At 58.9% G+C, this 26565-nt stretch overlaps 14 protein-coding genes across 14 annotated transcripts; 8 read left to right on the forward strand and 6 right to left on the reverse strand.

The window, feature by feature from the left end:
• Window positions 1-192: 192 nt before the first annotated feature.
• Window positions 193-1537, reverse strand: SCHCODRAFT_02534574 (uncharacterized protein). The gene is made up of 3 exons (XM_003033037.2): window positions 1382-1537; window positions 1169-1329; window positions 193-1115 (listed from the first exon to the last, which is right to left on the reverse strand). Exons 2-3 carry the CDS (start codon window positions 1298-1300, stop codon window positions 375-377), a joined length of 873 nt encoding a protein of 290 aa, XP_003033083.1. The 5' UTR covers window positions 1301-1329; window positions 1382-1537; the 3' UTR covers window positions 193-374.
• Window positions 1538-3088: 1551 nt separating this feature from the next.
• On the reverse strand, window positions 3089-3729 carry SCHCODRAFT_02212745 (uncharacterized protein). The gene is made up of 2 exons (XM_050342088.1): window positions 3606-3729; window positions 3089-3550 (listed from the first exon to the last, which is right to left on the reverse strand). The coding sequence occupies exons 1-2, from the start codon at window positions 3619-3621 to the stop codon at window positions 3153-3155; spliced, it is 414 nt and encodes a 137-aa protein (XP_050200885.1). The 5' UTR covers window positions 3622-3729; the 3' UTR covers window positions 3089-3152.
• SCHCODRAFT_02617352 (uncharacterized protein) lies at window positions 3525-3896 on the reverse strand. The gene is made up of 2 exons (XM_050344805.1): window positions 3606-3896; window positions 3525-3547 (listed from the first exon to the last, which is right to left on the reverse strand). Exon 1 carries the CDS (start codon window positions 3861-3863, stop codon window positions 3618-3620), a length of 246 nt encoding a protein of 81 aa, XP_050200886.1. The 5' UTR covers window positions 3864-3896; the 3' UTR covers window positions 3525-3547; window positions 3606-3617.
• Window positions 3897-4188: 292 nt separating this feature from the next.
• Window positions 4189-5910, forward strand: SCHCODRAFT_02617353 (P-loop containing nucleoside triphosphate hydrolase protein). The gene is made up of 4 exons (XM_003032436.2): window positions 4189-4467; window positions 4630-4738; window positions 4945-5353; window positions 5604-5910. Exons 1-4 carry the CDS (start codon window positions 4341-4343, stop codon window positions 5775-5777), a joined length of 819 nt encoding a protein of 272 aa, XP_003032482.2. The 5' UTR covers window positions 4189-4340; the 3' UTR covers window positions 5778-5910.
• A 1511-nt stretch (window positions 5911-7421) lies between these two features.
• Window positions 7422-7876, forward strand: SCHCODRAFT_02617369 (uncharacterized protein). Its single transcript, XM_050344806.1, has 3 exons — window positions 7422-7535; window positions 7589-7682; window positions 7735-7876. Exons 1-3 carry the CDS (start codon window positions 7473-7475, stop codon window positions 7761-7763), a joined length of 186 nt encoding a protein of 61 aa, XP_050200887.1. The 5' UTR covers window positions 7422-7472; the 3' UTR covers window positions 7764-7876.
• A 547-nt stretch (window positions 7877-8423) lies between these two features.
• On the forward strand, window positions 8424-8779 carry SCHCODRAFT_02726307 (uncharacterized protein; the record flags this gene model as incomplete). Its single annotated transcript, XM_050347103.1, has 2 exons — window positions 8424-8530; window positions 8603-8779. Coding segments are annotated over 2 exons (280 nt in total), but the record flags the coding sequence as incomplete, so codon positions are not given.
• A 1220-nt stretch (window positions 8780-9999) lies between these two features.
• SCHCODRAFT_01347853 (uncharacterized protein) lies at window positions 10000-12637 on the reverse strand (the record flags this gene model as incomplete). Its single annotated transcript, XM_003033038.3, has 11 exons — window positions 10000-10157; window positions 10206-10355; window positions 10419-10596; window positions 10651-10690; window positions 10935-10973; window positions 11028-11312; window positions 11364-11484; window positions 11600-11609; window positions 11687-11857; window positions 11910-12005; window positions 12473-12637. The coding sequence occupies 11 exons, from the start codon at window positions 12635-12637 to the stop codon at window positions 10024-10026; spliced, it is 1389 nt and encodes a 462-aa protein (XP_003033084.1). The 3' UTR covers window positions 10000-10023.
• Window positions 12638-13446: 809 nt separating this feature from the next.
• On the forward strand, window positions 13447-14315 carry SCHCODRAFT_01347856 (uncharacterized protein; the record flags this gene model as incomplete). Its single annotated transcript, XM_003032437.2, has 3 exons — window positions 13447-13479; window positions 13530-13659; window positions 13729-14315. The coding sequence occupies 3 exons, from the start codon at window positions 13447-13449 to the stop codon at window positions 14313-14315; spliced, it is 750 nt and encodes a 249-aa protein (XP_003032483.1).
• Window positions 14316-15624: 1309 nt separating this feature from the next.
• On the reverse strand, window positions 15625-16434 carry SCHCODRAFT_02617373 (uncharacterized protein). Its single transcript, XM_050344807.1, has one exon. The coding sequence runs from the start codon at window positions 16228-16230 to the stop codon at window positions 16066-16068; it is 165 nt and encodes a 54-aa protein (XP_050200889.1). The 5' UTR covers window positions 16231-16434; the 3' UTR covers window positions 15625-16065.
• A 26-nt stretch (window positions 16435-16460) lies between these two features.
• SCHCODRAFT_02212909 (P-loop containing nucleoside triphosphate hydrolase protein) lies at window positions 16461-18078 on the forward strand. Its single transcript, XM_003032438.2, has 4 exons — window positions 16461-16816; window positions 16979-17087; window positions 17226-17631; window positions 17840-18078. The coding sequence occupies exons 1-4, from the start codon at window positions 16690-16692 to the stop codon at window positions 18044-18046; spliced, it is 849 nt and encodes a 282-aa protein (XP_003032484.1). The 5' UTR covers window positions 16461-16689; the 3' UTR covers window positions 18047-18078.
• An 874-nt stretch (window positions 18079-18952) lies between these two features.
• SCHCODRAFT_01054388 (uncharacterized protein) lies at window positions 18953-19162 on the forward strand (the record flags this gene model as incomplete). The annotated part of the gene is made up of 1 exon (XM_050340944.1): window positions 18953-19162. A coding segment is annotated over one exon (210 nt), but the record flags the coding sequence as incomplete, so codon positions are not given.
• A 9-nt stretch (window positions 19163-19171) lies between these two features.
• On the forward strand, window positions 19172-19497 carry SCHCODRAFT_01050781 (uncharacterized protein; the record flags this gene model as incomplete). Its single annotated transcript, XM_050340932.1, has 2 exons — window positions 19172-19233; window positions 19287-19497. Coding segments are annotated over 2 exons (273 nt in total), but the record flags the coding sequence as incomplete, so codon positions are not given.
• Window positions 19498-19633: 136 nt separating this feature from the next.
• Window positions 19634-20226, forward strand: SCHCODRAFT_01120618 (uncharacterized protein). The gene is made up of 2 exons (XM_050341054.1): window positions 19634-19745; window positions 19792-20226. Exon 2 carries the CDS (start codon window positions 19886-19888, stop codon window positions 20201-20203), a length of 318 nt encoding a protein of 105 aa, XP_050200892.1. The 5' UTR covers window positions 19634-19745; window positions 19792-19885; the 3' UTR covers window positions 20204-20226.
• Window positions 20188-21541, reverse strand: SCHCODRAFT_02676682 (uncharacterized protein). Its single transcript, XM_050346715.1, has 3 exons — window positions 21148-21541; window positions 20845-21099; window positions 20188-20798 (listed from the first exon to the last, which is right to left on the reverse strand). Exons 1-3 carry the CDS (start codon window positions 21514-21516, stop codon window positions 20280-20282), a joined length of 1143 nt encoding a protein of 380 aa, XP_050200893.1. The 5' UTR covers window positions 21517-21541; the 3' UTR covers window positions 20188-20279.
• Window positions 21542-26565: the final 5024 nt, after the last annotated feature.

The following is a 26565-nucleotide window of genomic DNA, read 5'->3' on the forward strand; positions in this document are numbered from 1 at the left end:
TCGCAAAGGCCCCGTCGGAAAGAGCCGACGGAACCATCACCGCCACGATATCCTCACGTGATTCTTGTTGAACCAGCCGAAATGGTCGACTGCCGTAATCCTGTGAGGTCGAGGATATGGACAGGAGCGCATATATCGTAGTGTAGGGTACAGGTCACTGTCGATTGCTAGTGACACGAAGATTTCAGTCTGCAAAAGCATAGTCATTGCAGGGATTGCTCGGGACAGTATCAATAGCACTACAGCAGAAGATGAATACATTCAGAGGGGACGATATCATGGAGAGAAGCAAAGCCGGTAGCAATTCTCGGAAGTAAAAAAAAGTGCATCGAACTACTCGGACGCCGCAGTCTCGCCTTGACCTGCTCTGTGGACTATCCAGATGTGATACATCGAATCCAGTATTGGCCGGTCTGTGAGTCAAATGTAATGCGGTACCCGGAGCCTCCAGGAGCGGTGTTGTTGTCGACCATGTGACTCGGAGCATGAGACATACTCGCCGCAGGGAAATTGTGTCCTGGAGGTGGGGTCTGCATACCGTCGTACGCGGCTGGCGGCGTGTTGGGCGACCCATTCCTAGCTGGTGGCATTATCCGGGAGAAGAATTCGGAGAGAGGCATGCCCTGGCCCTGGACTTGTTGATGATCGAGCGCTGGATGTGACGGCGGTGGGTGCGACGCGAAGCTGGTCATTGCTTGATCGTCCTGTGCCACTGGCGTCTGGGACGACTGCGTATGCCCCGATACAGACGCCGCAGTGATCTGGCCCTCCGAAGGGTGCAGCAAAGCGTCATTGACATGTCCATCATGAGCAATGGCGCCTGCGTCGTTCCTCGTAGCTCCTTCACCGCCCGAGCTGGCCACTGGGGCCGCGCGACCAGCTTCAGGCGCCTCCGACTCCTCGTGGGACACCTGCGGGCTCTGTGGCGCCACGCCAAGATCGGGAGGCGCGGTGTCGTGGTGCTCGCCTTTGCTCGAGCTACCGGAGACGAAGTCGGGGGCCCGGGTCACCTCGGGCGTTGGAGCAGGGGCTTTTGCGTCAGACGCGGAGACGTCCTTGGTCGCTACTTCACTGTGTGCGGCGAGCTGATGGGAAGACGGCTGGCTCGGGGGTCGCTGTGAGGAGGATGTTGAGAGTGCGCAAAACACCTTCGGAAGGTAGAACGCACGTTGCTAGTTAGAGCCTTGTCCGATGGACTCATTGGCTGAGACGCAGCCATGGGTGAAGCGACCTGGTCTTCGTCGTGCGTAGCAGCGGCGAGCGGGACCCGATTTGGGTCGAGTAAGTTCTCAGAGGACATCCTTGAGTTGAATGGGTCGTTGGGAAGCTCTACGAGGCTCGTCAGCACGGTACAGCCATGATAGCCCAGAAGGCCTCGCACCTCGAATAGTTCGATGCCCAACACGATGCGCGCCACAAGACTTCGAGGTCACCCAGGGGCTTTGTCTACTTGCACGAGGAGAGACCTAAAGCACGCAACGTGGTGTTCGAGCGCGGCGAAGAGATGGTCGAGTTCTGGGAATGCAGTAGAAGGCAAAGTCGCGATCTGTCCAAAAACATCACGGCGTCACGAGCGGTTTTAGACGCAGGCGTCACACGCCTTGTTTGGCGATGCTTGCCGTTATTTCTCTATATTTGGTTTGGCCCTGTTCGCCTCGTTGCACTCCCTCTGCTGGTCCGTGCACCTCAAATTGGTACCACGAGCGGGAGGATTAGGTGAGCGACGCAGGGATGGATTTACTCGCCACTGCTTATCGACGAAGATATGCACAGCTGGAATTATATCTATGCCAGGACAAAGCGCGATAGTGCATAAATCAAGGAGGGGAGGGAGACTGGATGTTATCTTAGCGTTTAGCTCAGCATCTTGGAAGAAAGCGTACCGCGGGCGAAGGCTGGTCACGTCTCGAAAGGTCGTCGCGGCACGACCTGACTACTCGAGTTCCTTTTGTGAGACGCGGCCGGCGATCCTCCGAGGATGTCGGAGAAAAATCCAGAGTACTACGGGTAGTGTACGGCATGCTTTCAAGGGCCTCAGGGCCCAGGAGTTTGAGGTGAGTTGACGCCGAATCATTTGCGAGGAAGAATCTGATCTTGCTTTCGTCGTCCAGGTTCCGCGCAACTTGACAGGCCATACACGTCGTCGCCTGCACATGAGTTAGTGAGTCAACGATGCCTCTGATCTGGGGAAAAATTCGGGATACCTTTCCGCAGTCCATCGCCCGACGGGACGAGGACATCTTCCATGCCTCTTCACGCTCGCAGACGGTACAAGCCACAGTCGAAGGATCAATGTCGCGTCAGAGTTGTTCAACTCCGCTCGCGTGATAAACGACGCGTACACTTTCATACGTGCGCCCCAGCAATCTGACTGTGTATACCCACGGGCGTCCGTCTACGAGAATGTAACCGCGACCCTTCTACGAGAATGTAAGCGCGGACCACAACAGCGAAGGCAAGGGATCACCAACTCATCCTTAGCGCGATGCTGAATGAAGCGAGACCGTCCTCCCACGCCTTTCCATGCGAAACGGTCTTCACATGAAATAAACTGCACGCGCAAAGTCCGCAGAGATGCGCCACGGTCTCGGACAACAAAACCGGGAGCGCAGACAATGAGCTTGCGCGCACAGGCATCACTTCGGTGAGTTGGCGAGACCTTGTCCTGCGACCAACCGCAGACCGACAGAGCGACTGACCACCGGCCGACCGTCGCCTTCCTCACGCCCTATTGTCGCTACTTCACTCATACTCAAGACGACAAGAATCTTCAACCGGTGCATCGCATTTGCCTCTCAACAACTGACTGTTATTCCGTATGCTTAAACCTTATCCATCTGGCAAAGTAAGTTTCTCACTCGACCATACGATGCTATCTACTCACCTACCTACAGATCGCTCGGGGTGCCAGGACCCGAGCGCCTACTCGAGCAATGTGCGAGCAAGATTGGGCGCGTCCGCCGGGCGCGGTATCGGGCGAGCACGCCTATCCACTCGAGAGAGATCTGCGGTATCCCAAGCTGAGACGAGTACGTCTCCAGAGCATGATCGAGACGGCTGTCGAGGCTGGCTGCAAGAGCACTCTCGCAGCACCCGAGACGGCGCATATAGTCGTGAGCGCCGAATGCAAGGCGATACGAGAACCAGACCCGCTACGGGCCTAGTCGCCGCTGGATGCCCCGCACACTGCACGCAAGGAGCTCACGGAGGTTCGAGGGGCGTTCGTTGCGCGACGCTACGATATGGTAGGTGGAAGGGCCAGAAGGTCGTGTGCAGGAGCCTCGGTCCCGACGGCCAACCGATGACGTCGGGAGCGGGAGGTGAGGGGAAGCATCCTCCTCGCACACAGGCGTGGAAGAGTGACTGCTTGGTGGTCTGATAGCTGCCCGCGCGATGGAGCGGCAGGGCGAAGGCGTCCAGAGGGCAGCGAAGACGCCGAGAGAGAAGCTATGGCGGGACAAACAAGGCTGGACAGTCGGCCTGTGGGGAGCACGACGTACAGAGAACACAGATAATGGATGTACGAGGAAGGTGAGTGGGTAGCGGGCTGCTGAGTTTAGGGATAGCCGTCAGCTGCAGCCTTGTCGCGCTGGTAAACCACGTACCCAGATGTACGATCATGGATGTACGCCCTTCAACGTCGATCTACTCCTCTTCAATGATTCGTGGTTGGGGGTACAGTGTAATCGCGCAGGGAGTGTCCGACGATATAGAGTGGGTCCTTCTTGCTGCAGGGCCTCTGGAGTGACTCCGCGTGCGCGCGTGTTCTGAGATGCGCATCGTCCAGCAAGCTGTACTTCAAGTCTGTGAAAGCAGGAAGCGAGAACAGCAAAGAAGGTCATCTGAGGTTCATGGGGGAGCATGGGCGAGGGGGATTTAATCTGCTAGAATCCGACATCGAAGAGCTTTGAGACGGAGACCCGCGAACGAGCGACGCTGTGTGACTATTTGACTTTCGGGCCGGTGCCAAGCTGGCGCCCACAACTCGGGATGCGCCTGTCTGGAGATGGGCGAGGAGTCACGGCTGTACCTTTCAAGCGTATACATATTCCTTTGATCTACCAACTGGCACTCATCTCTCTTGGAAGTCCATTTTCCGTCAGCTTTGAGGTGAACTTTTACCGTGACCTGTGTCACACCCAGACGCGTCCCGTCACATCCTCACGCGACGCGCTCATCTCCGGCGATCAGCCATCTGCATCTTCCTTCCGCCCACAACCTTCTCAGCAATCCCCTCGCCCAGACTCCACACGTTCATACCATCATCAGGTCTCAGCCCTTCTGAAGAAGGCATCCTCAGCATCAGATCCGTTTCCCATACCCAGAACCCCAGACCCAAGATGCCCACCCGCGGCGCGTTCATCGTGATCGAGGGCCTTGACCGCTCGGGGAAGTCAACGCAGGCGGCAAAGCTGAAAGAGAAATTGGCAGCTGATGGAGTGAAGGTGGAGTTGATGAAGTTTCCGGGTGAGTACTCGCGATGCTATGGCTCTCTTCAGCGCAATCGGAGGAAGGTCGCGCGTATGCGCGCGAGGATAACTACCACCATTCTCTTTTTCATTCTCAGCCACAGAGCGCTGCATCCACTTGGAATCTATAAGAACAGTATGCTGATACAAACCTCCGCAGACCGTACTACAGCCATCGGAAAGATGATCGACGCGTACCTGCGCACCAACATCGAGATGGACGACCATGTCGTGCACCTACTGTACTCGGCGAATCGATGGGAGCTCGCGTGAGTGACATGACTAGCTATATGTGCTCTGTAATGATGACTTCCTTGCCTCCCCTGCGCTCCCCTCGTCCTCCATCCCACCCCCACGCAAACGTTCCACCACCACGCAAACTTCCCACCATCGCCTCGCTTGATGCGATCCCTCAATATGACCACGGTCCCTCAATATGACCACCATCGTCGCATCCCGGCCTTACCTCCTCCAGCTCCCGCATATCCACCCTCCTCACCGAAGGGACTACCATCATCTGCGACCGCTACGCATTCTCCGGAATCGCGTTCTCGGCGTCGAAGGTGGCCTCGACTTCCGCCTCCACCACCGTGACCTCCACCTCCTCCTCAACTTCGACCACCGCCGCACCCCCGACCTCTACCGGATCGTCAACATGCGGCTCCTCACCTACCCCAGCGAAGACTAAGGATACTTGCCCAACCGCGAAGACTACAGACACGTCCCCCCTCCTCCCCTACGCCTGGTGCCGCGCGCCCGACATCGGCCTCCCCGCCCCAGACGTCACGCTCTTCTTCGACATCGCGCCCGAGGCGGCGCGCGCAAGGGGTGGGTACGGCGAGGAGAGATATGAAAGGGAAGATGTGCAGAGGCGGGTGATGGAGGTGAGTGCGAGCGAACTGTAATCGTTTTTCTTCCATGTAGTCGTTCTTCTTCTATGTAGTCGTTCTTCTTATATGTAGTCGTTCTTCTTCTATGTAGTCGTACTTCTTCTATTTCCAGTCTTCTTCCATTCCCAGTCTCCTTTCCAATACACTCCCCCGCCCACTTCTCTGCGCTCATGTTCACCATGTTCTGTGCTTTCGCCCAGTGTGCGAGTGCTTCCGTCGAGTGTGCGAGTGCTAACCCACCCAGGTCTACGCCCGCCTCGGCGCCGAGATGGAGGCCGCGCGCCCGGGGTCGTGGGTGCGCGTCGACGCGAGCCGTGCGGTGGAGGAGGTCGCGGGAGCGGTGTGGGGCGTGGTTGCGCCGTTGGCGAGGGGAGTTGAGGGCGAGGTGGGGCGGTTGTGGGAGGGGCCGTTGGCGTGAAGGGGAGGTGGAGGAGCGGGGCGTGAAGATGTGGGGCGGCATAATAGTGCCACTTAACTAACGTATAGCGGTAGGAGCGCCTCGGTAACTTATCAGTAGTATATATGTCAATGCATGGATGCGGTTCTCGGACTATGCGCGGTGGTGCAAACTATTGAGGATCTTGTGGTCACTCGCTCGTTCGGAGACTGAAGTGCCTGCGACCCGCGCGGAACGCGGCACGACACGACCCGCGCGCAACGCGGCACGACACGACCCGCGCGCGTCGCGGCACGACACCGCGTTCCAGAAGATCGCCCGAGGGCGTTGGCGTTGGGGGTGTACAAAATATGCTGCAAGCTCTTTTACTCGACGACAACCATGTACGTACGTGCACGACGACGACTACCCACCCACCCGCTCGACGACGACAGTTGCCCCCACCCACAAAACAGTCTCGCCCTCCACCGACCACCGCCCCTCCCTCTTCGCTCTCGCGACCCTGCGAGTGGGAAGGTGTTCGAAACGTCCCTCCCCGCGCCGCAATCGCCCCTTCGCGCGCTCCCCCCTCGACGTCAAAAATCAACACTCGCATGACTTCGGTGCCGACGCACGCGCGTGGCCCGAAAGTCGAGCGCGCAGCTTCGTCCGCACCCTCCCCCCTCCCCATCCCCTTCGTCCCCCATCCTCCCTTTCCTCCATCGCTCCCCGCCCCCTTCATCGGTCCCCCCACCTTCCCCTTCAGCTCCCCACCTTCCTCCTCCTCCTCCGCCCATCGCACTCCCATCCGCTTCTCGTTCTCGTCCCTTCTCGTTTTCGTTCTCGTTCCCTCCCCTTCTCGTTCTCGTCCCCTCCCCTTCCCCTCCACTTCATCTCCAACCCCCACCCACCCACCATCTTCGCCCGCGTCCCACTTCCGCACCTCCTCCCATCTCCGCACCTCTTCCCACTTCCGCCCCTCCTCCCATTTCCGCACGCCCTCTCCAGGCCTGAGAATCGCGGATAGAGGGCGCGCGACGATGGGTCAGGTCGTGGGAAGGGAGCTGGCTTGAAGGAGGGGGGGTCGAGTTGGCTTGAAGGAGAGGGGCCGAGTTGGCTTGGAGGAGGGGGGTCGAGTTGGCTTGAAGGAGGGGGGTCGAGCGCGAAGCGTGTCGGGGTGGAGGGCCCTGTGCGAGGAAGAAATCCGGCGCGAAGGGGAAGTCAGCACGAGGGGGGATTAGCGCGAAGGGGGGATTAGCGTGAGGGGGGGATGGACGCGAAGGGGGAGTCAGCGCGAAGGGGGGATCGGCGCGAAGGGGGACACCACCAAGACCTCTGGCAGGGACTCCTTCCACTGGCGCATCCGTGTCCGTGTCCACCCCTTCCACGTCATCCGTGTCAACCGTATTCACACACCTTCGAAGCGGGAGGGAGTGCCCACCCCCTCGAGTTCCTTGCGGAGGGACCGTGTTCGCACCTGAGAGAAAACGGTCTAGGGAAGGGGTTAGTACGCTGCATTGAGTAGCGGGGGGAGGGTGCGCATTTGCGAGTTTATCGACTCACGGCCGAGCTGCGACGCACGCCATTTCGTAAAATGGAGAGGGCAGAAGGGCGTGAGCATGCAAAGTGGGGGGTGGGGGGTAGGGGGCACGAAGGGGGAACTAAACTTACACTCACGACTGCGAGGAGACTCGCCTCCATATGGGGAGGGGAGAAGGCACGAAGGGGTACGCGGAGATGAGGACAACGCCCCCCTTCGCCAAGAGACCCACGCGACGCGGGGGCATGAACCTTGAGCACCTGGAAGGGGGAGGTAAGCATCCTCGCCGTGGACGGAGCTGGCCAGGACTTACCCGTCCCTATCCCTCCCACCCCACCCAACCCAACCCTCGCACCTCTCCTTCGCTCCCCTCCCCTCCCCTCCTCGACTTCGACGCACCCACGACCCTTTGGCCCTCCATACACATCATCATCGACTTCATTAACAAGGTGTACCTACTTCTACTTCCTCCCCCCCTTCGTCTTTAACCCCCACCCGCTTCTCAAGCACCTCCTCCCAGCGCCGCACCCCCTCCCCGATCTCCCGAGCTCCAGAGAGAGTGAGCAACGGCAGAGCAAGTCGCCGAGAAGGGCCCCACCCAATGGAGAGGCCAAGCGGGAGGAAGGGGGCAAGGTGCGCGGCCGCGTCCACCCCTTCCACGTCATCCGTATCGAAAGAGTCTACTCACCTTCGAAGAGGACGGTTCCACCCCCCTCGATCCCATCGCCGAGGGAGGGAGTTCGCCCCTCCGACGGCTCGTCAAGTCAGAGAGGGAGAAAAGGACCTGAAAGAGGTTAGCACGCGTCGGCAACCAGAAGGAAAGGGGTACAGAGAGGGAGGGCACGCACTCGCGAGTCCTATCAACCCCCTACTAGGCTACGAAGCGCCCCCTTCTCTGCTAAACACTTTCCTTAACTTCAGGAAATTAGAACTAGAAGGGATAGAAGCGAGTCAGCATGCTAGGTGAGGGCGAGAACGAAGGAAGGAGCGGATCCTACACTCGACTCCTTGAGAGAAACGAGGAGGGAGGGACCCCTCCCTCGCCACAAAGCTCGTCCTGAGGGGCGCCGGTGGGTAAGGGCAACAGGATCTCTAAAAAGCGCGTGAGACAACGCGCTGTTGGGAGAAGGGAAGAGGTGTTAACTCACCGACATCACCCCCTTCGACAGGAGGGAGGGCCCCTCCCTCGATACGTCCCTCACCGTGAGAGCGCGGGCTTGCCTCCGGCGTTTCTGCGTCGCCTCATACCCAGTCGGTAGGGGGGTCAGTACGCATGCGACGGCGGGGGGAGGGAGGGTGACCGACCCTCTTCGCATTATTCACCTAGGGAGCCCGCGCGCGCCTCCGGCGGCTCGGGCTCGGCGAAAAGTCCGTCGAGAAAGGAAAAAGGGCCCCTTCCCCGCTTCTCCAGCCGCCGAGCGAAAGGGCACGCTACCCTCGCCGCATGACTCGCCGAATAAGCCCACGCGCTCCACCAGCGGCGCGCCCCCTTCTGAGTAAACGGTAAGACAGGATTTCAGCATGCCGAAGGGGGGAACAGGGTAGGGACACAACTTACCAACAATTTCCACCCCTCTCGCGAGTGAGGGCACCCCCAATCCACGCCTTTCCCCCCAAAAAAGGTGGGGGAACATCTCCCCCGTCGCGTAGCTCATCCGAGGAAGCGCGCGCATGCCTCCGGCGGTTCGACCTAGCGGCAAGGGGGGTACTTGAGTACGCTTCAAGCGTGGCATGAATAAGCGTGCGGCTCACCGATATTGTCAACCCCCTCTCGCGTGTGCAGGTCGCCCCCTACCACAGCCAATGCCCTCGCAAATGTGGGGGAATCCCTCCCTCATCGCGCACCTCGCCCAAGGGTGCGAGTGCGTACCTCTAGTGGCTGAAACTGGCGAAAATATAGGTTGGTAAGCTCGATACCAAGCAAGAAAGGGCAGAACTCACCGACATTTCGCCCCTACTTCCGTCGTTGGAAGCGCCTGCACCCGTCCCTTTCCCCCAAAAAAGGTTGGGGGAGGCCCCTCCCCCGTCGTATCATTCGCCGAGGGAGCGCACGCGAGCCTCCGGCGGCACGACCTGGTCAGAAGTGAGCTCAGTAAGTACGCTTCATCAAAAAAAGCAGAATGGGAATAACCCACCTAGAGTCTGGCCCACTCGACGAGTAAGGGCATCGCCACCTTCATCCTTCCCCGAAGAACGGGAGAATACCCTTCCTCCGTCGTAAATCTTGCACGAGGGGGCGCGGGCACATATCCAACGATTGGGATCACCGAGGAAATCCATCTACGAAAGGGGTCAGCGAGATTAGCGGACGACCGGCATAACTGACAGGAGCGCATGAATATCCCCCCTTCTCCCTTTCTCGTCGCAGGGAGCCCCCCTCGTTCATCAACCTCCTCGGAGGGAACTCGCGCGTGCTAGAGCGTCTCGGAAATGGACGACATTTCGCTAGGGACAGGGGTCAGCCCGCTTTCAGATGCGCATGGGGCGGTCACAACTCACTAGTCCAGACGGCGGGCAGATGACCCTCGTCGCGTCGTCCTTTCGAGACAGAGCGCGCACGCCTCCGGCGGTTCGGGGGTTCGATGACTGTGGCATCTAAAATCTCGTTAGCGCGATTTGAGGCGGGATTGGGAAGAGTAACCCTTTCACCCCCCAAACCCGATAGGGAACCGTGTCTCCCCACAAGATTCGGCGCAAAGAACCCCCCTCGCATCGTCGCATGCCGTCAAAATGACCCAAAAGACGGGCCTAGACGGAAGGTGGGGGGTGGAGATGGCCTGAATCGCTGGGGTCGGTGACGGCGAGGGTCGAGCCCGGCCGTCGCGTCGACGTGGCAGTGGGGGAAGGACGGGAGGTGGTGACGCGAGTGGTGCGCTCGCCGTCTGCGGTGAGATGAGCCACGACGCGCGATGACGAAGGCAGGAGCTCACCGATACCGAGAGCGCTCGGATGTCTTCCGAGCGTCCTCCTCGTCGTCTTGAGCAGCGCGTGGAGGGTCAATATGTGGGTGCCTCGATGTCGTCGAAGGTCGTGCAGTGACCCGCTCCTGCCCGAACGGCGTCGAAGGGTCTCCTCCGCGACTGTCAAGCAGAGCAGACACGGAGGAGATTGCGCTCACCGTCAATTCTCGCTCAGCACCGCACTGCGAGTACCGGAGGCGCAGTGAAGGGGGCGGGAGTTCCTGGTCGCAGAGTAGACCGACTTCCAACGGTGAGCCTTCTGCATCCGCGTTGAGGCGAGCAGGATGCTGACGACGACGTCGGCGTCCATGGCGGCGAGAGAAAGGTGACCGTCGCGGATAGTGGGGGCCGGCGTGATGGCCTAGAACAGAGCGAGTCAGGGTGGCGCGACATCGAAAACTCAGCCCGTCCTTACCCGATAGGCACGGGCGAGACGGCGGCATGTAGTCCTATAGCTATCCAGCGAGTCAGTACGCATAGTGAATAGAGAAAAAGGAAATGAACGTTACCAGAAAAGCGTAGAAAGTCGTTACTGCGTTTGGTGTCGATTGATGGTGCGCGTTCGAAGAAAGCTGTGTGAGAGGATCAGTGAACGGGTAGAGCGTTATGAGGAGAGAAGACGCGGGTAACATCAGGTCGTAGTAGTCTAGGATATAATCCTAGTCGGTACGAAGCCGGGAGTAAAGCAGGCAGACTCACGAAGGGATGTACTCGAGTAAAACGAGTAGAGAGTAAGACCTGCATAGGGAAGGGTCAAAAGAGCTCGAGCAAGCAGATGAAGCGACCACTTACACAGCACGAGACGTTACAATATCTGACTGAGATGGTAGATGAGGTAAGGGAGGGTAAGAGAAGAGGAGGAAGGGATTGGAATGCTGAGTGAGGCGATCAACTATCCTACCCTTTATACTTCGCGAGCGGCCCAACGCCGCGTCCAGTGCCGCCCAAACTTCCAGACCGGCGTCGTATATTTCCGGATCAGACCTCGGCGGTCCGCGACCGAGACCCGCCCAGCGGAAAGTCGGAAGATTGGGGGGAGGAGCGCGGGGAGCGCACATTCTATCTTCCGCCTCATCCCTGCGCGAATGTCAGCCAGAGCGCCAGCGAAAGGCATCGAGGCTTGCTCACCCGGGCAGGGGATGCCGTGCACGTGGCGTCCGGCGGGGGAGGGCGGAGGGTTTATGCGACCTCTCCGCTCGGTGGCGCACAAGGCGTAGGACGATGTATATCGTCTTTTTGTCCGCGTCGTCTGCAAAACAGCGTCAGTAACGTCGCGGGGAGGACGAGGGATGTCACGCGGCACGTGTCGGTGCTGACGTGGCACGGGTTGAGCGCGAAAGTAAGGAGGAGGAAGTCGAACTTACTGCCATCACGCTATATCTCCATTTAGCAGGCCTTGAGCTGCGCGGAGGACGGCGCGCTTTTGGCGCCTCTCCCTCCCTCGTTCGCACCCCCAAAGCTCCGGCGATGACGCGACACGTGTATGCCGTCGTGTTGACATGTTGCGCGGTCGTCGGCGAGGCGAAAATGGGGTTGCTCCATTGTTCTCGCCAAGGGGAGGACAGCGGGGTTAGCGCGAACGCGCCGAGGCCGCCGCCGGCGCGCATCAAATTTCGAAAATTCTGATCCGATATGTCAGTGTCCAGAGCGTCGAGTTGGGGAGTATCCACTTACAGTGCGGCGTAAAGGCTCGTAGGGGACGGTAAAGGCGGCACGCGGGTATTCGGCGATTTGGAGGTACGCACCGAGACCAGTGAGTGGAGAAATACTCTGCAAATGTTAGGGAGTGGGTTCGGCATGACGTACATGTGTTGTCGTCGTCGGTATTCAGCGCGCAGGTGATGGGGAATACGTAGGTTGAGGAGAAAGCGGTCGTGTATGGTGAGTGGGGGAATGCCCTGGGGCTTCCCAAACTCCCTGAGGTACGTGTATACTACTTGCGTACTAGTATTCTAAGCTTATCCGGTCAGCGCGGGTCCCTGCGGTGTATGCACGAACGCACCAAAAACGACGCTACATATTCAAAACCACCTCCCCAACGTCCTACTGACCTCGCGCGGTCCCCAAACCGCGTCGCAGACACAGATTTATGCTCGGGTCGATGCCCCCCACCGGTTCAGAAGGTCAGCTATCTCCGCCAAAGTGACCACCTACCAAGGGTAACCGGGTCGGTTGTGCATACATCCCACCACGACCTTCAGACACGATCAGGAAGGACGCGTTCCCTGCTGATCGACGCGGCGCGAGTCTTTCCCAGTATCGCGGGTATGTATTGGGGACGTGTCTGGACCCATCGTGGGTGCTGGGGGTAATGGGGGATAGGTGCCGTAGCCTGCGATCGCGTCGTAAAGCGCTGAATGCGTGGTTTGGGGAGTTGTGAGGGATCCCGGCGCGTCGTTCATTCCAGTCGTCGGGGATGCTGAGCTGTACTCTCGAGGACGTGGGAACCGTCGTCAGAACTGCGGGGGGCGACGCCGATGAGCGCAGAACGCAAATGGAGCGGCGGGGGAAGTGGGGTCGGCAGTTGCCGAGGACCGGCGGCGCGGGGCGGAAGCCGGTAAGCGCCCGGCGCTTGTTGCACGCGGCTTGATCTCGACCTTCACCATCGTTCCCCGTGTCTGCGCGCCGCTCCGTCGATTGTCTTCCCGCTGAGCGGGTGACTTTGGAGACGTCTTGGAAGTCTTCTTTGTGCTCTATTCGTCTTATACAATATCATATCCAGTTTACGACCCGCATTCCGCAAGCAATCTTTGCGAAGGACGCGGGGATGAGCCCGCGCGCGGCAGTCTCCTCGTTGAGCTGCGCGCTGCTCAAAACACGTGTATATGCGATAACAAGTCCGCCTCCACTCAGGTACCCGTGCGGAGTGATCTAGGCAAGTCCCCGCGCGGGGCAACTTGTCGATTTGTTGACTCCGGCGTGCTTCTCGTGAAACCCTTCCGACTTTGGTAGGTCTTCCCGCCTCCGCGCGACCCTGACGGCCGGGAGCACGAGCGCTTGTCCGCTCTTGCGATCTCTCGGACCGCCGACTGTCCGTCTTGCTGCCCGAACGTCTCGTCGACGGCCGTGCCGTGTCCGTCCTCCCTCATCATCTCGTCGATCTTGTTGACGACACGCACGCGACAGCGGCGAGAGATCTTGCAAGACTCAAGCTCGACCTTCGAAATAGCTCAATTCGCTACGCGCGCGCGTCAATTGAGGCGATGAGTAGATGGAAATTTTGCCCGACGAGCGGCAATACACAGTACGTGATACGCTCCTTGGTACGAATGTCGCCTGCTCACCTCTATATAGATCATCCTGTCATCAGCCGGCCTGTCCAGCTCCTCGTCGTCGCCGTCCGAGTCCCCAGAGCTCGCATCACAATTCTCCTCAACGCCGCACGCCACCTCAAGCGAATTCATCGCTGAAGCAACAGATCGTCGTCCGCCGAGCGACATAATTCGGTGCGTGGTACGATGTCTGTCTCCGAGTCCAGCTCACCATTGTCCAGACCCCAACACCGAATCTCCTCCACGGAAAGGGCCCGGAAATTTTGTCCGCCGACCGAAGGTCTCGCCTGCTCGTGCCCACCGGCTCCACCTATCGCTTTCTTTCCCCCGTCACCAAATCCCTTCGCTACTCAACTGCGCTCACGCTCTCCACGACCGCGTCATCGCCGCATTCCACGCTCACCAGTCGAGTCAAGCGCCAAAGCAACGACCAAGGTCATCCGCCGAGCAGGATGACACAATGCATCGAGTGGCGCGGTATGATGCTTCGGGCGAATTCACGGCGCGTGATACCTCTCCCGAGCGAATGCGGAAGACCAACGGCACTTCAGATTTGTCGCGGGAGGCGACGACGCCGCTTGGCGAGCGAGGCCGTCGCGTCTATGCCGTCAAGCACCTTGCCAAACCCTCCGACGTCTCACACTCGTCGTCTCCGCGCCGTCATCATGGCCCCTCTCCTCCGTCTATGAACAGCAACATGGGCTGGCTCGTGCACGCTCAGCCATTCTCGCTCCACCCACTGACTCTCCCTCTACCCACCGACTCTCCCTCGTCTTCCGCATCGTCCTCGCGCAGAATCAAGCGCTGAAGCAATACATTTTCGTCCGCCGAGCGGAGTGATCAGGTGCGCGCTCTGCTTTTAGCTCATGAGTCGACTGCTCATTCTTTGTTTTTCCCTTCAGGTTTCGCTTTCGCCTCTGCTTCAAGTCTCCTTCCCTCGGTTGCCTCGCCTCTCCCCTCGGTTTCCTTGCCTCTCCCCTCGGCTGCTTCGCCTCTCCCCTCGGTTTCCTTGCCTCTCCCCTTGGTTGCCTCGCCTCGCCCCTCCTATCCCTTCAAGTCGCCTTCCGCCTCCCTTCGCCTCGCATCTCGCCTTACACCACCTAGCTCCCCGCCTTCGTTCTCCTCGCCTTCTGCCTCCCTTCGCCCCAGACTTCCTCGCGCTCCCCCAATATCTCTGACGCGCCCCCGACGACGCCCTGCCTCCCAGCGCCTTCTGATCAATACAGCACCACCTCTTCATCCGCCGAGCGGCCTAATCAGGTCTGGGCTCGGGTCTTTGAGTCTTCTCATTGTATTCGAGTCTTCCCATCATCTTGGGACCTTGCCGGCTGCCGAGTGCTTCCCTGACTCCCTGACTCCCTGACTTCCCAAGTGCTTCCCTGACCTCCCAAGTGCTCGAGTGAGCGCGTCCGGTCTTTGCTAATGCTTCGAACGTGTCGGCGCGTCCTTGCACATCCTCCCTAACCCTTTGAGCACTCCACTAATCTCCCGAGCACCTCACTCGCCTCGTCATATACTGTACTTCTCGTTGTGTACTCCTTTGTGTGCCTTTCATTATAGACTTGTCTATCTACTTCAATTCATTTGTCTTGCTTCTAACTTGTCTGTTTGCTCTCAACTCATCTGCTGTGTTGAACTCGCTCGAAGCTTTGCAGCTCACTTGTAATTCATGCGAGTCTAGTCTCAGAGCCTCGCTTGCAACTGCCCCGAGCCTGGTTTGCCATCTCGCGAGCAAGTCTGCACTTTTCGACTTTCAACAAGGCCTCGATGACTGATTTACTCAACAAGGTCTCGAAGACTGACCTTCTCAACACGGCCTTCCCATCCCGCCTCGGTGTTCCCATCTCGCCTCGGTGTTCTCTTCTCCGCCTTGACCTTGTCTCTCGTCCCTGTAATGGTGCCCATCACCCCACAAGTATCTTCCCACCATCCTGCCAGCCTCGACCTCGGCTTCCCCTGCCCGTCAACCTTCTCAACCCATCCGTTGCCCTCAGACACCCTCAATCCCCTCGCGCCCCGTCCATTCTCTCTATCGCCTGCGCTCTCTCCTACCCATTCACCTACCTTCAGTCACTCGTTGCTTATCCATATACTCACAGCTCGTTAGTGTATCTGTAGCTCGTTGTATATGTTATGAGCGAGAATGAGAGAAGCTGTCTCGCAGCCAGACATATATACCCACGCCACCGACTGGCCTCGAGCCCTCGGATCAGGTCGCGAAAGGTAAATCGGAGCACTCGAAGAGGTCGTACGACGGATCAGAGCTGAGGCGAGCCCTCGACCGAAGCAGCACAGCCGTCGGGCGGAGATGAAGCGCCGTCGAACGACTATTGACCGGAATCACGGACGATTTGTGGTAATCAGCAGATGATTTGTTGTGTCTGGAGCAGGGTCTGTAGGAGAGTGACTGGAGGAGTAAATTCAGAGAAAGGGGAGGAAGGAGGGGATGGACTAGCTATGTTGCAGAGAGGTAGGCCAGCCAGCACTCTTCAACTCTGCCTTTGAAAGAGAAGGAACGAGCAAGAAGTGCGCTCTGCATAATTATTGGACTGCCCATGTCACGCTTTCCCAGCGAGTTCGGAGGGAATAGAATTGGAAGGAGTGATAGCAGGGACTTGTAGCCTCGGGAACCTCTTAGTTTGAGGGATACAATTCCAACGCACCTTGTCCGAAGGCGCTAGCTGGCGCGGATCGCGAGATAGGACTGTGAGGAGGTCGTACATGCGAATTTTCTCAATCCCGCCCGATTAGGAAACGCGACGGTTCAACTTTCGTCACGTCACGCGGGGCTCGCAGGGTGGACCCAGCCGCGACCAGCTACGACCCTACCGCGGATTCGGCCGCTCCGCCAGCCTCGACGCGGCGCAGGAGAGTACAAGAGCAGGCGCGCACGCGATGACGCACGACGTCACGACGTCACCTCCGCCGCCCTTCTCCCGCGCATCGCCCATCCGTCAGCCACGCGAGGCCATGCCAGTCGACCGCAGGTGGAGAGAGCGCTGACGCGTCGATCGAGGCGCGTCAGCCGGGCACAGGCAGAGGCGCTGCTTCGCCCCGTCGTACAGCGATCGCTGACATACGTCACATCCAGACGCGTCCCGTCACACCCTCGCGCGACGCGTTCATCACCGGCGATCAGCAGCCTGCACCTTCCTCTAGCCCAGCACTGTCTCGCCTCCAAGATGCCCACCCGCGGCGCGTTCATCGTGATCGAGGGCCTTGACCGCTCGGGGAAGTCGACGCAGGCGGCAAAACTGAAGGAGAAATTAGCAGCTGATGGAGTGAAGGTGGAGTTGATGAAGTTTCCGGGTGAGTACACGCGATGCTATGGCTCTCTCCAGCGCAATCGGAGGAAGGTCGCGCATATGCGCACGAGAGGGACCACCACCATTCTCTCCTTCATTCTCAGCCACGGAGCACCGCATTGACTTGACATCTATAAGAACAGTATGCTGATACAAACCTCCGCAGACCGCACTACCGCCATCGGGAAGATGATCGACGCGTACCTGCGCACCAACATCGAGATGGACGACCATGTCGTGCACCTACTGTACTCGGCGAATCGATGGGAGCTCGCGTGAGTGACGTGCTCAGCTTTATGTGCTCTGTGCTGAGCGTACCCTTCCCCTCTTCGTGCACCCTTCCCTCTGCGCTTCGCCAATACGCGCACCATAACCCCTCACTACATGCCATCGGCCTGCATGTCGTACATCAGCTCCCGCATATCCACTCTCCTCTCCGAAGGGACGACAATCATCTGCGACCGCTACGCATTCTCCGGCATTGCGTTCTCGGCGTCCAAAGTTGCTTCAACGTCCGCTGCCCCAACTTCCGCATCTTCAATCTCTGCCTCAACCTCTTCATCAAGCCCCGCCGCACTACCCTCGACCTCAACCTCTCAATCGTCAGCTTTAGCCCCCACGTCCTCAACTCCAGCTTCTGCAACATCAATCGCCCAAACCCCCCTCCTCCCCTACGCCTGGTGCCGCGCGCCCGACATTGGCCTCCCCGCCCCCGACGTCACGCTCTTCTTCGACATCGCGCCCGAGGCGGCGCGCGCAAGGGGTGGGTACGGCGAGGAAAGGTACGAGAGGGAGGATGTGCAGAGGCGGGTGATGGAGGTGAGTGGCGCTCGTCCGTGCTTGAGGCTACCGTCATCGTCTTTCTTCCTTTCTTGACACCTCCGTCGTCGGCCGTCTTCTTTGGCTTCGTCGACCGTCCCGTTGATCTTGTCTCCTTTCACTTCTTCGTCGTCCCCCTCACCTCGCTCACCCTCAACTAACTCACCCCACCCCCGTCCTCACCCTCGACTAACTCACCCCTCCCCAGGTCTACGCCCGCCTCGGCGCCGAGATGGAGGCCGCGCGCCCGGGGTCGTGGGTGCGCGTCGACGCGGCGCGCGCATGGGAGGAAGTCGACGCGGCGCGCGCGATAGAGGAGGTCGCAGACGCGGTTTGGGCGGTGGTCGGGCCGCTGGTGAAGGGTGGTGGCATAGAGGGCGAGGTGGTGCGGTTGTGGGAGGGGGCGTTGGCGTGATGGGAGGGGGCGGGGTGTGATGGGAAGAGGAGGTGAAGAGCAGGGGATAGAATGTCGTGGAAATCAACTATGTGTACTTTCCCCTATGATGGAATCGCTGGATTGTGAAGATTGTATAGCATTCGGCGCGTCTGAACGTTTAAGAAGTCGGCCACTCGCACGTAAGGTGCGTCCGGGAATTTCGCCACCAAAGTGGAGTCGCGACTCAGGAGTGGTCTTGGAGAGTGTATGATGAGATGGGTACCGTGGAAGCGACATGGTGTTGTAGGTAGAGGTAGCGGCAGAGGTCGGCCGTCCCGTGGCGGCGAAATTCTCCTCCGACATCTCAGCGAGTACCGATATCAAGGCGTCACGCCTTTGTGGGGAAGATGAAGCTACATGCGTAGAGACCGTGCCAGCGCGGGTGATGAGGGGAAAAAGTCACAGAAATAAGAACGACTACGTCTCGTAAGTATGGACTGGAAGTGCGACGTTGCTGACAAGATATTGTGAGGATTCATCTCGTTGGACGGATGCGCTAACCATAGACGCCTTCTCGCGTGGCTATCACCTGAGGGGCACGAGGAATCGGCTCTCGGCGTGAGGCCATGCCGCGCTTATTACATAAGGGCCTGTTCGGTAACGGAAAACCAAATCGCGATTCCGCGGAAAACCCAGTTATGTCACGTGAGAAAATTTGGCAACGCGAGGGAATCACGATTGAGATTCCAACTGGATTCCCTTCGTTCTCCCACGCTGATGGTGCCCCAACGCCTCGACCGTCGAAGCGCGCGCTCTGCTTCTTCTGCAAGCCCAGCACAGCCCCTTCATCTCGATCATGACCGACGCCGTCGTGCGGCCCTTGCTGTGACCACAATCATGACGGTGCTTGCGTGCACACTAGCAGCCCTTGACGTGCATTGGAACTACATGTTCCCCGAGGACTATCATACCTCTGCATTGTCAGGACGTGCGTGGGTGCAGGAGCTTCTTGACGGCCACCGTGACCGTATGCATGACAGTCTGGTGGTTCGACCCTACGCATTCCGAAAGCTCGAGTCAGAGCTCGTGCGGTTGGGTGGACTGCGGCGTAGTCGATGGGTGGATGTGACCGAAAAGGTTGCAATCTTCCTATACCAGGCTGCTACCAACAACTCGATCCGCAAAGTAGCGGAAAGGTTTCAGCGAAGCAACGAGACCATATCTTGGTAAACACTTGGAATAACATCTCATCCTCACTCACGCTGATCAGTCCAACCAGCTGCTTTCGTGAAGTACTTGCTGCCCTCACCTCCGACGGCTTTCGACAGGAGTATATGAAGCTTCCTTGTGAGGGGGATGGCGTACCGGACCGGATTCAGAAGGACCCCAAGCTCTTTCCTTTTTTCCAGGACTGTGTTGGTGCGATTGACGGCAGCCACATGTTCGTTCGCCCACCGTCAGCTACGCGGGGACCCTGGCGTGATCGCAAGGGCAACCTCTCGCAGAACATGCTGGCGGTATGCGACTTCAACATGAACTTCACGTATGTTCTTGTTGGATGGGAGGGAAGCGTCGCAGACAGCACCCTATATCTGCACGCTACACGTAATGGTGGTCTGGTCGTTCCCAACGGGAAATACTGGATAGCGGATGCGGGTTTTGCAAGCTGCAGTACTCTGCTTGTGCCCTACCGCAATGTCCGGTACCATCTTCGGGAATGGGCGGCAGGAAATAGCAGGTATATATGGTCTTCCTCCCGTGACATCATTCTCATTATGTTGTAGGCCTCAAAATAAGGAAGAACTCTTCAATCTTCGCCATGCCCAGCTTCGCAACGTGATCGAAAGGATCTTTGGGGCTTTGAAGCGCGAATTCAAGATGGCAGCTGAGGCATGCGAGTACCGCATCCAGGTGCAGTGTCTCATCCCATTTGGACTCACGCTTTTGCACAACTTCCTCCGTCGCCACGAACCCGAGCGCTACAACCGTGAGGCCCGTATTGCACTCCACCGAGAGCCTGCATTCGAGCCGCATGGTGATGCTCCTGATATGGATGGCACGGTAGGAGCCGAAGCGGACACCGAGGATGAGCAGGCCAACCTACGACGGGAGGAGATCGCACAGGCAATGTGGATGCAGTACCAGGCCACACTTGCTTTGCGGAGGCAGAACCGTCAGGCTCGGGCAACCCAGTAGACACCAAACATGGATTAGTACATTAAAAAGCTGTATGGTACGGGAAAGAGCGGAGGTAAAAGAGGGATATAATGTATCAACGGTCGGCAGCATTGATCTCATCAGCCAGCCATGCACTACGCGCCATACGGTCCTGCTCATCATCATCGTCAAACCCCAAATACTCCTTCACCTTGACATCATCACGGAAGACCCTGCGAGAACGACCAAGGGAGTGGGGTGAGAGCCCTTCGTCCCTCGTCTTCTTCCAGCAGAGCCGACGAAGAGGCGAGATTGCGCTGCTCGAAGACGCAGGTGGTGTAGACGGTGCAGCTGGGGGTGAGACGAAGGAGTCCGCAATCTTGTCGAGCGTTATATCGACACGCCCAAACAGCTGCGAGATCTGATCACCTGTCCGCACCCGCTTCGACGAGACAGATGGAGGAGGTGAGCCAGCACGCTTGCGGGATGCAGCAGGGGCAGGGAGTGGGGCATGAGACGTTGCTGCGGGGACTGCAGGGGCTCTTGTAATAGGAGATGAAGTCGAAGGGGTAGAAGAGGGAGGAGCGGCAGTAGATGTCGTCGGCGCAGGACGAGATGATGGGGGAGGGATCTCCTAGTTCTGGTAAGGCAAGGAGCACAAGAAGAGGTGGGCAGCATACCTGAAGCAGCTGGGGATCGATGAGGCTGAGGTCCAGGGCATCTTCATCATCCTCAGCAATCTCCTCCTCCTCATCCCCGGGCTGGGGAGCGTCTTGCTCAGTGGTGGGGGCGGCTGCAGTACCGGAAACCGACGAGAAGGCACAGCCACCCGTAGCGCCAGCATCACCGACGAGCTGCGCGATGTCGTCGTAGTCGGGAAATGCGTGCTTCTTCCAGTAGTTGTAGTCCTTGTGTTTCTTCGTCTTCTTCTTGTCCTATGAATTTGTGAGCTACAGCAACAAAAATATGAGCAGGGAACGCACCGGAGTGAACATGAGCGCGTCCCAAACAGCCTCCTCGGCTACAACCATCTTCGTCTCCTCATCCCACCCGAAGCCGGACTCCTTCCGGAGCTCCTTGACGAAGTTGTAGTCGCGCTTGTAGCGCATCCAGCGCGTCTTCACTTGCTCGGGACTGAAGTTGAAGCCGGCGGCCTGTAGCGCCAGCGCCGCACGCGCGTAATGCTGCTTCTTGAAGTTGCTGTCCGTGCCCAGCCCATCTTGCAGGCACTTCTTGAGCGTGTCCTTGAGGATCGCTTCAGCCTGTGGGCCCCAGTCGGCACGCACAGTCTTCGCGGGTGGCACGTCAGGCGGCGGAGCGGATGGTGCGGTGACACTCTGCCTAGGCGGCATAGCGGTGGGAGGAGAATGGGAAATGATCGCGCGGATTTGCCGAACAGTGATTCCCGCGGTGTGACGCCTCGGCCTTAGCCGACGCCACGTGCTCTGCCTTCACCCCTCGCGGGGGTATTTCCTTTGGAGTTCCTTGAGGTTCTCCTGGTTTCTTATGACTCGTATATATACTCCGTGACTAGTTATGACTACTTACAGCTGTAGGTATAAAAGGGCCCTCCTCCAAGGGAGGAGGGCAAGGGTTTTCAATCGAGACTTCGTTACAGAGTAACCTCGTGGGAATCTTCTTCATCATCTCCGTGAGCCGAGCCCGGCCCGCTCTCCGCGTCACCGTACTCGCCTCATATTTTTACTCTCTCGCTCGACGTCCTCGATAGAAACATCGACTTCGACTTCGACAACCAGCAACCAGCAAAGTTTTCACTACCTACCCCTATTCCCCCCGCTAAGGCAACGGACTTGATCAACCCGGCACCCTTCGCGGCTTAATTACCCTTTCTTCCTTGTCGACAATCTCAATGGCGCCAAAAGCTCAACCTCTGCGCGACTCCAGCGGACGTTTCCGCCCTCGCGCAGCGTCGGTTGACACCGGTGAGTCTCAGACCGCGTGGCGTGGTACTGACGACTCCTTCACTAGTGCACTCTCGGACAACGAGTCCGACTCGGGTACGGCGGGCGCTCAAGATGCGCCGCCTGCCACCGCCGATGACCAGGTCATCGAGCATGCGACGGTGCAACACGACGTTGTGCCGTCGTCGGGTGCTTCCGCCACGACGGTGGGGGTATCCCGCCAGGTGTCTGCTCTCGACGGAGCAGACCCTGGAGAGGGCGAGTGGTCGGCCGATGCCGCTGCTCAGTCCCCGACCCACGCGCATGCCGCCGACGGCCTCGTGCCTGAAGCTGGTGCTCAGCCGCGTGCACCGGGTGCTGTGGGCAGTCGCGCTATCGCGCCAGAGTCCACGGAAGTAGATAATACTACGAATAAAATTTTCCCTCAGTATGATGAGAACAGCGAGCACGGGGCTCGCGAGTCCGAAAGCGTGAACGTACCTGAGAGCTCTATCCCCGGAAACAGTAGGGACCGGATGGATAAGGGTAAAGGCCCGGATCTACGCAATTTCGGTAATCTCGACTTCGACGAGGTCGAACACGATCCCGAGATTCAGCGGGACATCCTGGATGCCGCAAATCGAGCTCGGGGATCGCGGGCTCAAGTGCCCAATCAGGGGCCAAGGGTGTCTTTGGCAAATCTGGAACCCCGCGCCGCCGAAAACAAGCAGATCGCCGATCTGTTCGATGCACTCCACCTCAAGACTGTTGAGGCCGCGGACTACGCCGCCCTCAATGCCAAACTGGCGAGGCAGGTCAGCCAGCTCAGTGAGAGGTACGACAATCTCGTCGAACTCCTCACGGATGGGTCTGGCGCCGCACGCTCGCGCGCTGCGAGCGTCGCACGTGAGCGATCGGTGCCGAACGAAGTTCAACCGACACGTGACCTGAGCGCAATCAAGCGCGAGACCGCGGAGGCCTCTGTGCCCCCCGCGGTGCATCGTGAACGTCCTTCGAAGGCTTCTAGTCCCGAAGACAAGCTTCGTCCGAGCTATGTAGCTGGGGGCGAGTCCTACTGGGACAAGTACATGGCTATGATCAGAAGCCGTGTAGTCGGCCTTCCGAGCTCAGACTCGGATGACGACGGACAGTTTGACAGCGCGGGTAAGGCCAGCCGCCTTAAGCCGCAGCCTCCCGAGTCCTACGACGGCCGGGAGGACGATGAGGCCTTCTGGACCTTCGTCATTGATTCTCTTCAGTATGTCACTGATGGTCGAGTGGCAGCCACTCGGCAGGCCGACGTTGTCTCGCGTTGGCTCACTGGCAAGGCCAGAAGGTTCTACAAGCAGAACTACATGCTTAGTGCTTCTCGAAGCGCAAATCTAGACGACTTTTTCAGAGATTTATTCGATCACTGTTTCAGTCTAAACTACAAAGACAAATGTCGTACTCGGTACAAGTCCTGTATCCAAGACAATCGCGATCTCCGCGACTACATGCACGATCTAGAGCGCTTCTGGGTGGTGCTGACTGAGGAGACCAGCCGAAACCGGGTCTTGAAGTTTTGGGAAGGCCTTGACTCCTGGCTCGTGAAGCGCCTGATGGAGGACGGCTTCAGCAAAGAAGTTGATGAGTTAGAGCCTACGTACCGACGTGCTCTGCAGCTCTGGCAGGCTAGCTACGCTGCCCGAGCCCAAGCGAAGGGCAGGCGCCCTGACGACCATGGTGGATCGCCCCCCAACCGCGGAAGCGGCACGGGTGGCGCATCTGCATCGTCCCGACGTTCTGGAGGCGGGAGCTCTTCTGCTCCCTCCTCTAGGCCGCCAGCGAACGCGTCTGCTGCCGCTGGAACGCGCACCTCGAGCTCTAATGAACGCTCGAGGACCACTGGAGGTAAATTCAGCGGACAGGCAAGGGGGTCACAACGTACCTCCGCGCCGAATGGAAGGAGCGCGAACGGTCGCGCCCCTCCTAACCGCAAGCCAGGAAAATCTCCTGAGCTCCTGAAGCGCCTCCGTGAAGAGGGGCGCTGCTTCCGCTGTGAGTCTAAGGACCATATAAGCCGAAACTGTCCCGAAGCGAACCACGTACCTTCGACGTCTTCTGGACCTCCTGGTCTCGCGATTCACTCGGTGGCAATCGAACAGGCACGTCTGCTCGACCAGAGACGTGCTGGCATCACTAACACGACTACATTGTCAGTCAATATGGTTCAGTTCGAACCCTCGCACGACTCACCTGGGTCTAACCCGGACAGTACACGCTGCACGACGTGCTCACCGCCGTGGGCAACACACGTCCTCGCGGACTGTCCGCTTGTCTGTGGCGACGTTCCCGGACGCCCCCACCTCTACGTGCAGCCGCTCTTCGACTACTACACGCGAATTGCGCTGCGCACGAGGCGCGAGCCTCCCAAGTTTTGCTCGGGCGACGACTTGCTCGCCCTCTGCGAGACACCCGAGTATGCCGATTTTATCGGTCGCGCCTGCGACCCTTCATACGTTGGCGACTTGGGGCAGTGGCGGGTGCGTGGTGCGTTCGCGCTGAACGCCGTGCGCGCTTGGCCTGGCGACGGCGAGAAGCTGCGCGATGCGATGTTCCACAACCTCGCGCCGCTCTCGTATCTTTGCGATGGCGCGCCCGTCCGTTTCCTGCCAGTCCAGACCCAGGACGATTGTGTCTCCCTCTTCGAGACTGTTGAGGCCGAAGCTGGGCGTCGCGAACTGGCTCCGCTTCGCATCCCGAATGCGTTCTTCATCCGCGAAGGCTTCTCGATGGAGGACTACGTTGCGCGTCAGATATGCGTCGACTTCGGGATGGACACCTCACAGGCTCGTCGCATGGCGTACCTCTACTCCACGGGCACTACCCTCGGGGATCTCGTGCCCGAGAGCGTCGCTTACGCCCTCAACTGGGCAGTCAGACGCGTAGTCGGCGAGGAGCAGCGTCGCGCTGACCTCTCCCGCTTCTACGCCTTCCGGCCGTACTCTGGGTCGCCGGTCATCCTCGTGTGCGACACGCTCCTGGGCGTGTCGTGGGGTCTTCGTCTCAAGGACATTGACGCCGGTATCAACGTCTGGTACTGGTACATGTATCAGCGCATGCGCTACTTCGTGGGTGGGCATCAGAACACGGCTCACCCGAAGCGCTATATGTCGCGCTGGTTCGAGTCGCCTGCTGATGCCGCAGCGCGTCGAAGCTTCGACGTCTTCACGCAGCCCGACGGCGCGTTCCCCGCGCGTTGGTTTCGCGAGCCCGCGGAGGACCTGATTGAGTCCGGCGTGTTCGCACAGGCGTGGGCAACGATGGTGCGCATGGCGTCCAACGTGCCGGTACGTTTCCCAGCTTCGCGTCTTCCATGGCGTCAGCTGACGGTCTTCGCAGTATCGAAGGGGCGCTCCGCGCCGTTGGCGTCCTCGTCCGCACGCGTTGCGCAACGGACAGCCGTCTTCCCGCGGGGGAGCGGCCGCCGCATCCCGAGGCCCATCGTCCTCGTCGTTCGTGTAAGCGGGCATCCCTGCAAGGCGTTAGTAGACTCTGGTTCGTCAGTAGATCTCGTGAGCTCGGCTCTCGCTACTCAACTGCGCCTTCCGCTCATTGAGCACGATGGCCAGGTGTCCATGACGATGGCAGTGAGCGGGTCGCGCTCGAAATGTAATTTTCATACGTCTGTAGATTTTGAATGGTCAGCTATACACGAGCAGCGCGTCTTTGACGTCTTGAACCTCGCGACTTACGACGTCGTCCTCGGGACTCCGTTCCTGTACCAGCATTCCATCTCGTTCTCCATCAACCCGCCGAAGATCCTCATTGGGAGCGTTGAGGCGCTGCCGCTTGAGGGGCCACACGTCGACGACTTGTTCATGGCGAACGTAGAGCCCGAGCCTGGCTCGGACGAGTTAGAAGCTATTCGGAAGCATCTAGTCGAAATGGCCTTACCTTTGTGCAAGACCATCGCGGAGACTGAGCTCCCGCCCTTGCGTGCGATTAATCACACGATTCCCATCATAGACCCCGACCGTCGGTACCCGTTCCGTCGCTCGAATTGCCCTGCAATCTTTCGTGAGCAATGGAATGAGAAACGCGACGCATATATGCGCTCGGGGCGGTGGGAATTCACCACCGCCACGAACACGGTGCCCATGCTTCTCATCGCGAAGAATCAGCGCGAGAAGACGAAGCTACGTACTGTTGTAGACCTGCGCGAGCGCAACGACAACACGCGCAAGTTGTCGTCCCCGCTCCCCGACCAGAACGCGATCTTGCGTCGCGTCGCCGCTGCGAAATATTGGTCAATTCTCGACGGGAAAGACCACTATGAGCAAATACGTGTCTTACCTGAGTACGAAGACGTTAACATCATGGCGACGCCTGATGGTAACGTGAAGAGCAAGGTTATGCTCCAGGGCGACTGCAATGCTGTCGCGACGTGTCAGGCAATAATGACGCATATTTTTCGCCCTTACCTAGGTGTCTTCATGGACGTGTACCTTGACGATA

The sequence above is a fragment of the Schizophyllum commune genome (genome assembly GCF_000143185.2).
Source record: "Schizophyllum commune H4-8 unplaced genomic scaffold SCHCOscaffold_4, whole genome shotgun sequence".
Classification (NCBI taxonomy): Eukaryota; Fungi; Basidiomycota; class Agaricomycetes; order Agaricales; family Schizophyllaceae; genus Schizophyllum; species Schizophyllum commune.

What these genes read in the sequence shown, in the direction of transcription:
- SCHCODRAFT_02676682 (XM_050346715.1), bottom strand. Translation starts at nt 21,516, where the DNA reads ATGCCGCCTAGGCAGAGTGTCACCGCACCATCCGCTCCGCCGCCTGAC. An exon ending in ACGCGCTCATGTTCACTCCG is followed by an intron (nt 21,100 to 21,147) that starts GTGCGTTCCCTG and finishes ACAAATTCATAG; the next exon opens with GACAAGAAGAAGACGAAGAA. An exon ending in TCGATCCCCAGCTGCTTCAG is followed by an intron (nt 20,799 to 20,844) that starts GTATGCTGCCCA and finishes TACCAGAACTAG; the next exon opens with GAGATCCCTCCCCCATCATC.
- SCHCODRAFT_01120618 (XM_050341054.1), top strand. Translation starts at nt 19,886, where the DNA reads ATGGCAGCTGAGGCATGCGAGTACCGCATCCAGGTGCAGTGTCTCATC.
- SCHCODRAFT_02617353 (XM_003032436.2), top strand. Translation starts at nt 4,341, where the DNA reads ATGCCCACCCGCGGCGCGTTCATCGTGATCGAGGGCCTTGACCGCTCG. An exon ending in GGAGTTGATGAAGTTTCCGG is followed by an intron (nt 4,468 to 4,629) that starts GTGAGTACTCGC and finishes AAACCTCCGCAG; the next exon opens with ACCGTACTACAGCCATCGGA. An exon ending in TGCAGAGGCGGGTGATGGAG is followed by an intron (nt 5,354 to 5,603) that starts GTGAGTGCGAGC and finishes TAACCCACCCAG; the next exon opens with GTCTACGCCCGCCTCGGCGC.
- SCHCODRAFT_02212909 (XM_003032438.2), top strand. Translation starts at nt 16,690, where the DNA reads ATGCCCACCCGCGGCGCGTTCATCGTGATCGAGGGCCTTGACCGCTCG. An exon ending in GCGAATCGATGGGAGCTCGC is followed by an intron (nt 17,088 to 17,225) that starts GTGAGTGACGTG and finishes GTCGTACATCAG; the next exon opens with CTCCCGCATATCCACTCTCC. An exon ending in TGCAGAGGCGGGTGATGGAG is followed by an intron (nt 17,632 to 17,839) that starts GTGAGTGGCGCT and finishes ACCCCTCCCCAG; the next exon opens with GTCTACGCCCGCCTCGGCGC.
- SCHCODRAFT_02617373 (XM_050344807.1), bottom strand. Translation starts at nt 16,230, where the DNA reads ATGTACGACCTCCTCACAGTCCTATCTCGCGATCCGCGCCAGCTAGCG.
- SCHCODRAFT_02534574 (XM_003033037.2), bottom strand. Translation starts at nt 1,300, where the DNA reads ATGTCCTCTGAGAACTTACTCGACCCAAATCGGGTCCCGCTCGCCGCT. An exon ending in ACAAGGCTCTAACTAGCAAC is followed by an intron (nt 1,116 to 1,168) that starts GTGCGTTCTACC and finishes TCCTCCTCACAG; the next exon opens with CGACCCCCGAGCCAGCCGTC.
- SCHCODRAFT_02617352 (XM_050344805.1), bottom strand. Translation starts at nt 3,863, where the DNA reads ATGCTCCCCCATGAACCTCAGATGACCTTCTTTGCTGTTCTCGCTTCC.
- SCHCODRAFT_02617369 (XM_050344806.1), top strand. Translation starts at nt 7,473, where the DNA reads ATGAGGACAACGCCCCCCTTCGCCAAGAGACCCACGCGACGCGGGGGC. An exon ending in GGGGCATGAACCTTGAGCAC is followed by an intron (nt 7,536 to 7,588) that starts CTGGAAGGGGGA and finishes GCCAGGACTTAC; the next exon opens with CCGTCCCTATCCCTCCCACC. An exon ending in ACTTCGACGCACCCACGACC is followed by an intron (nt 7,683 to 7,734) that starts CTTTGGCCCTCC and finishes AGGTGTACCTAC; the next exon opens with TTCTACTTCCTCCCCCCCTT.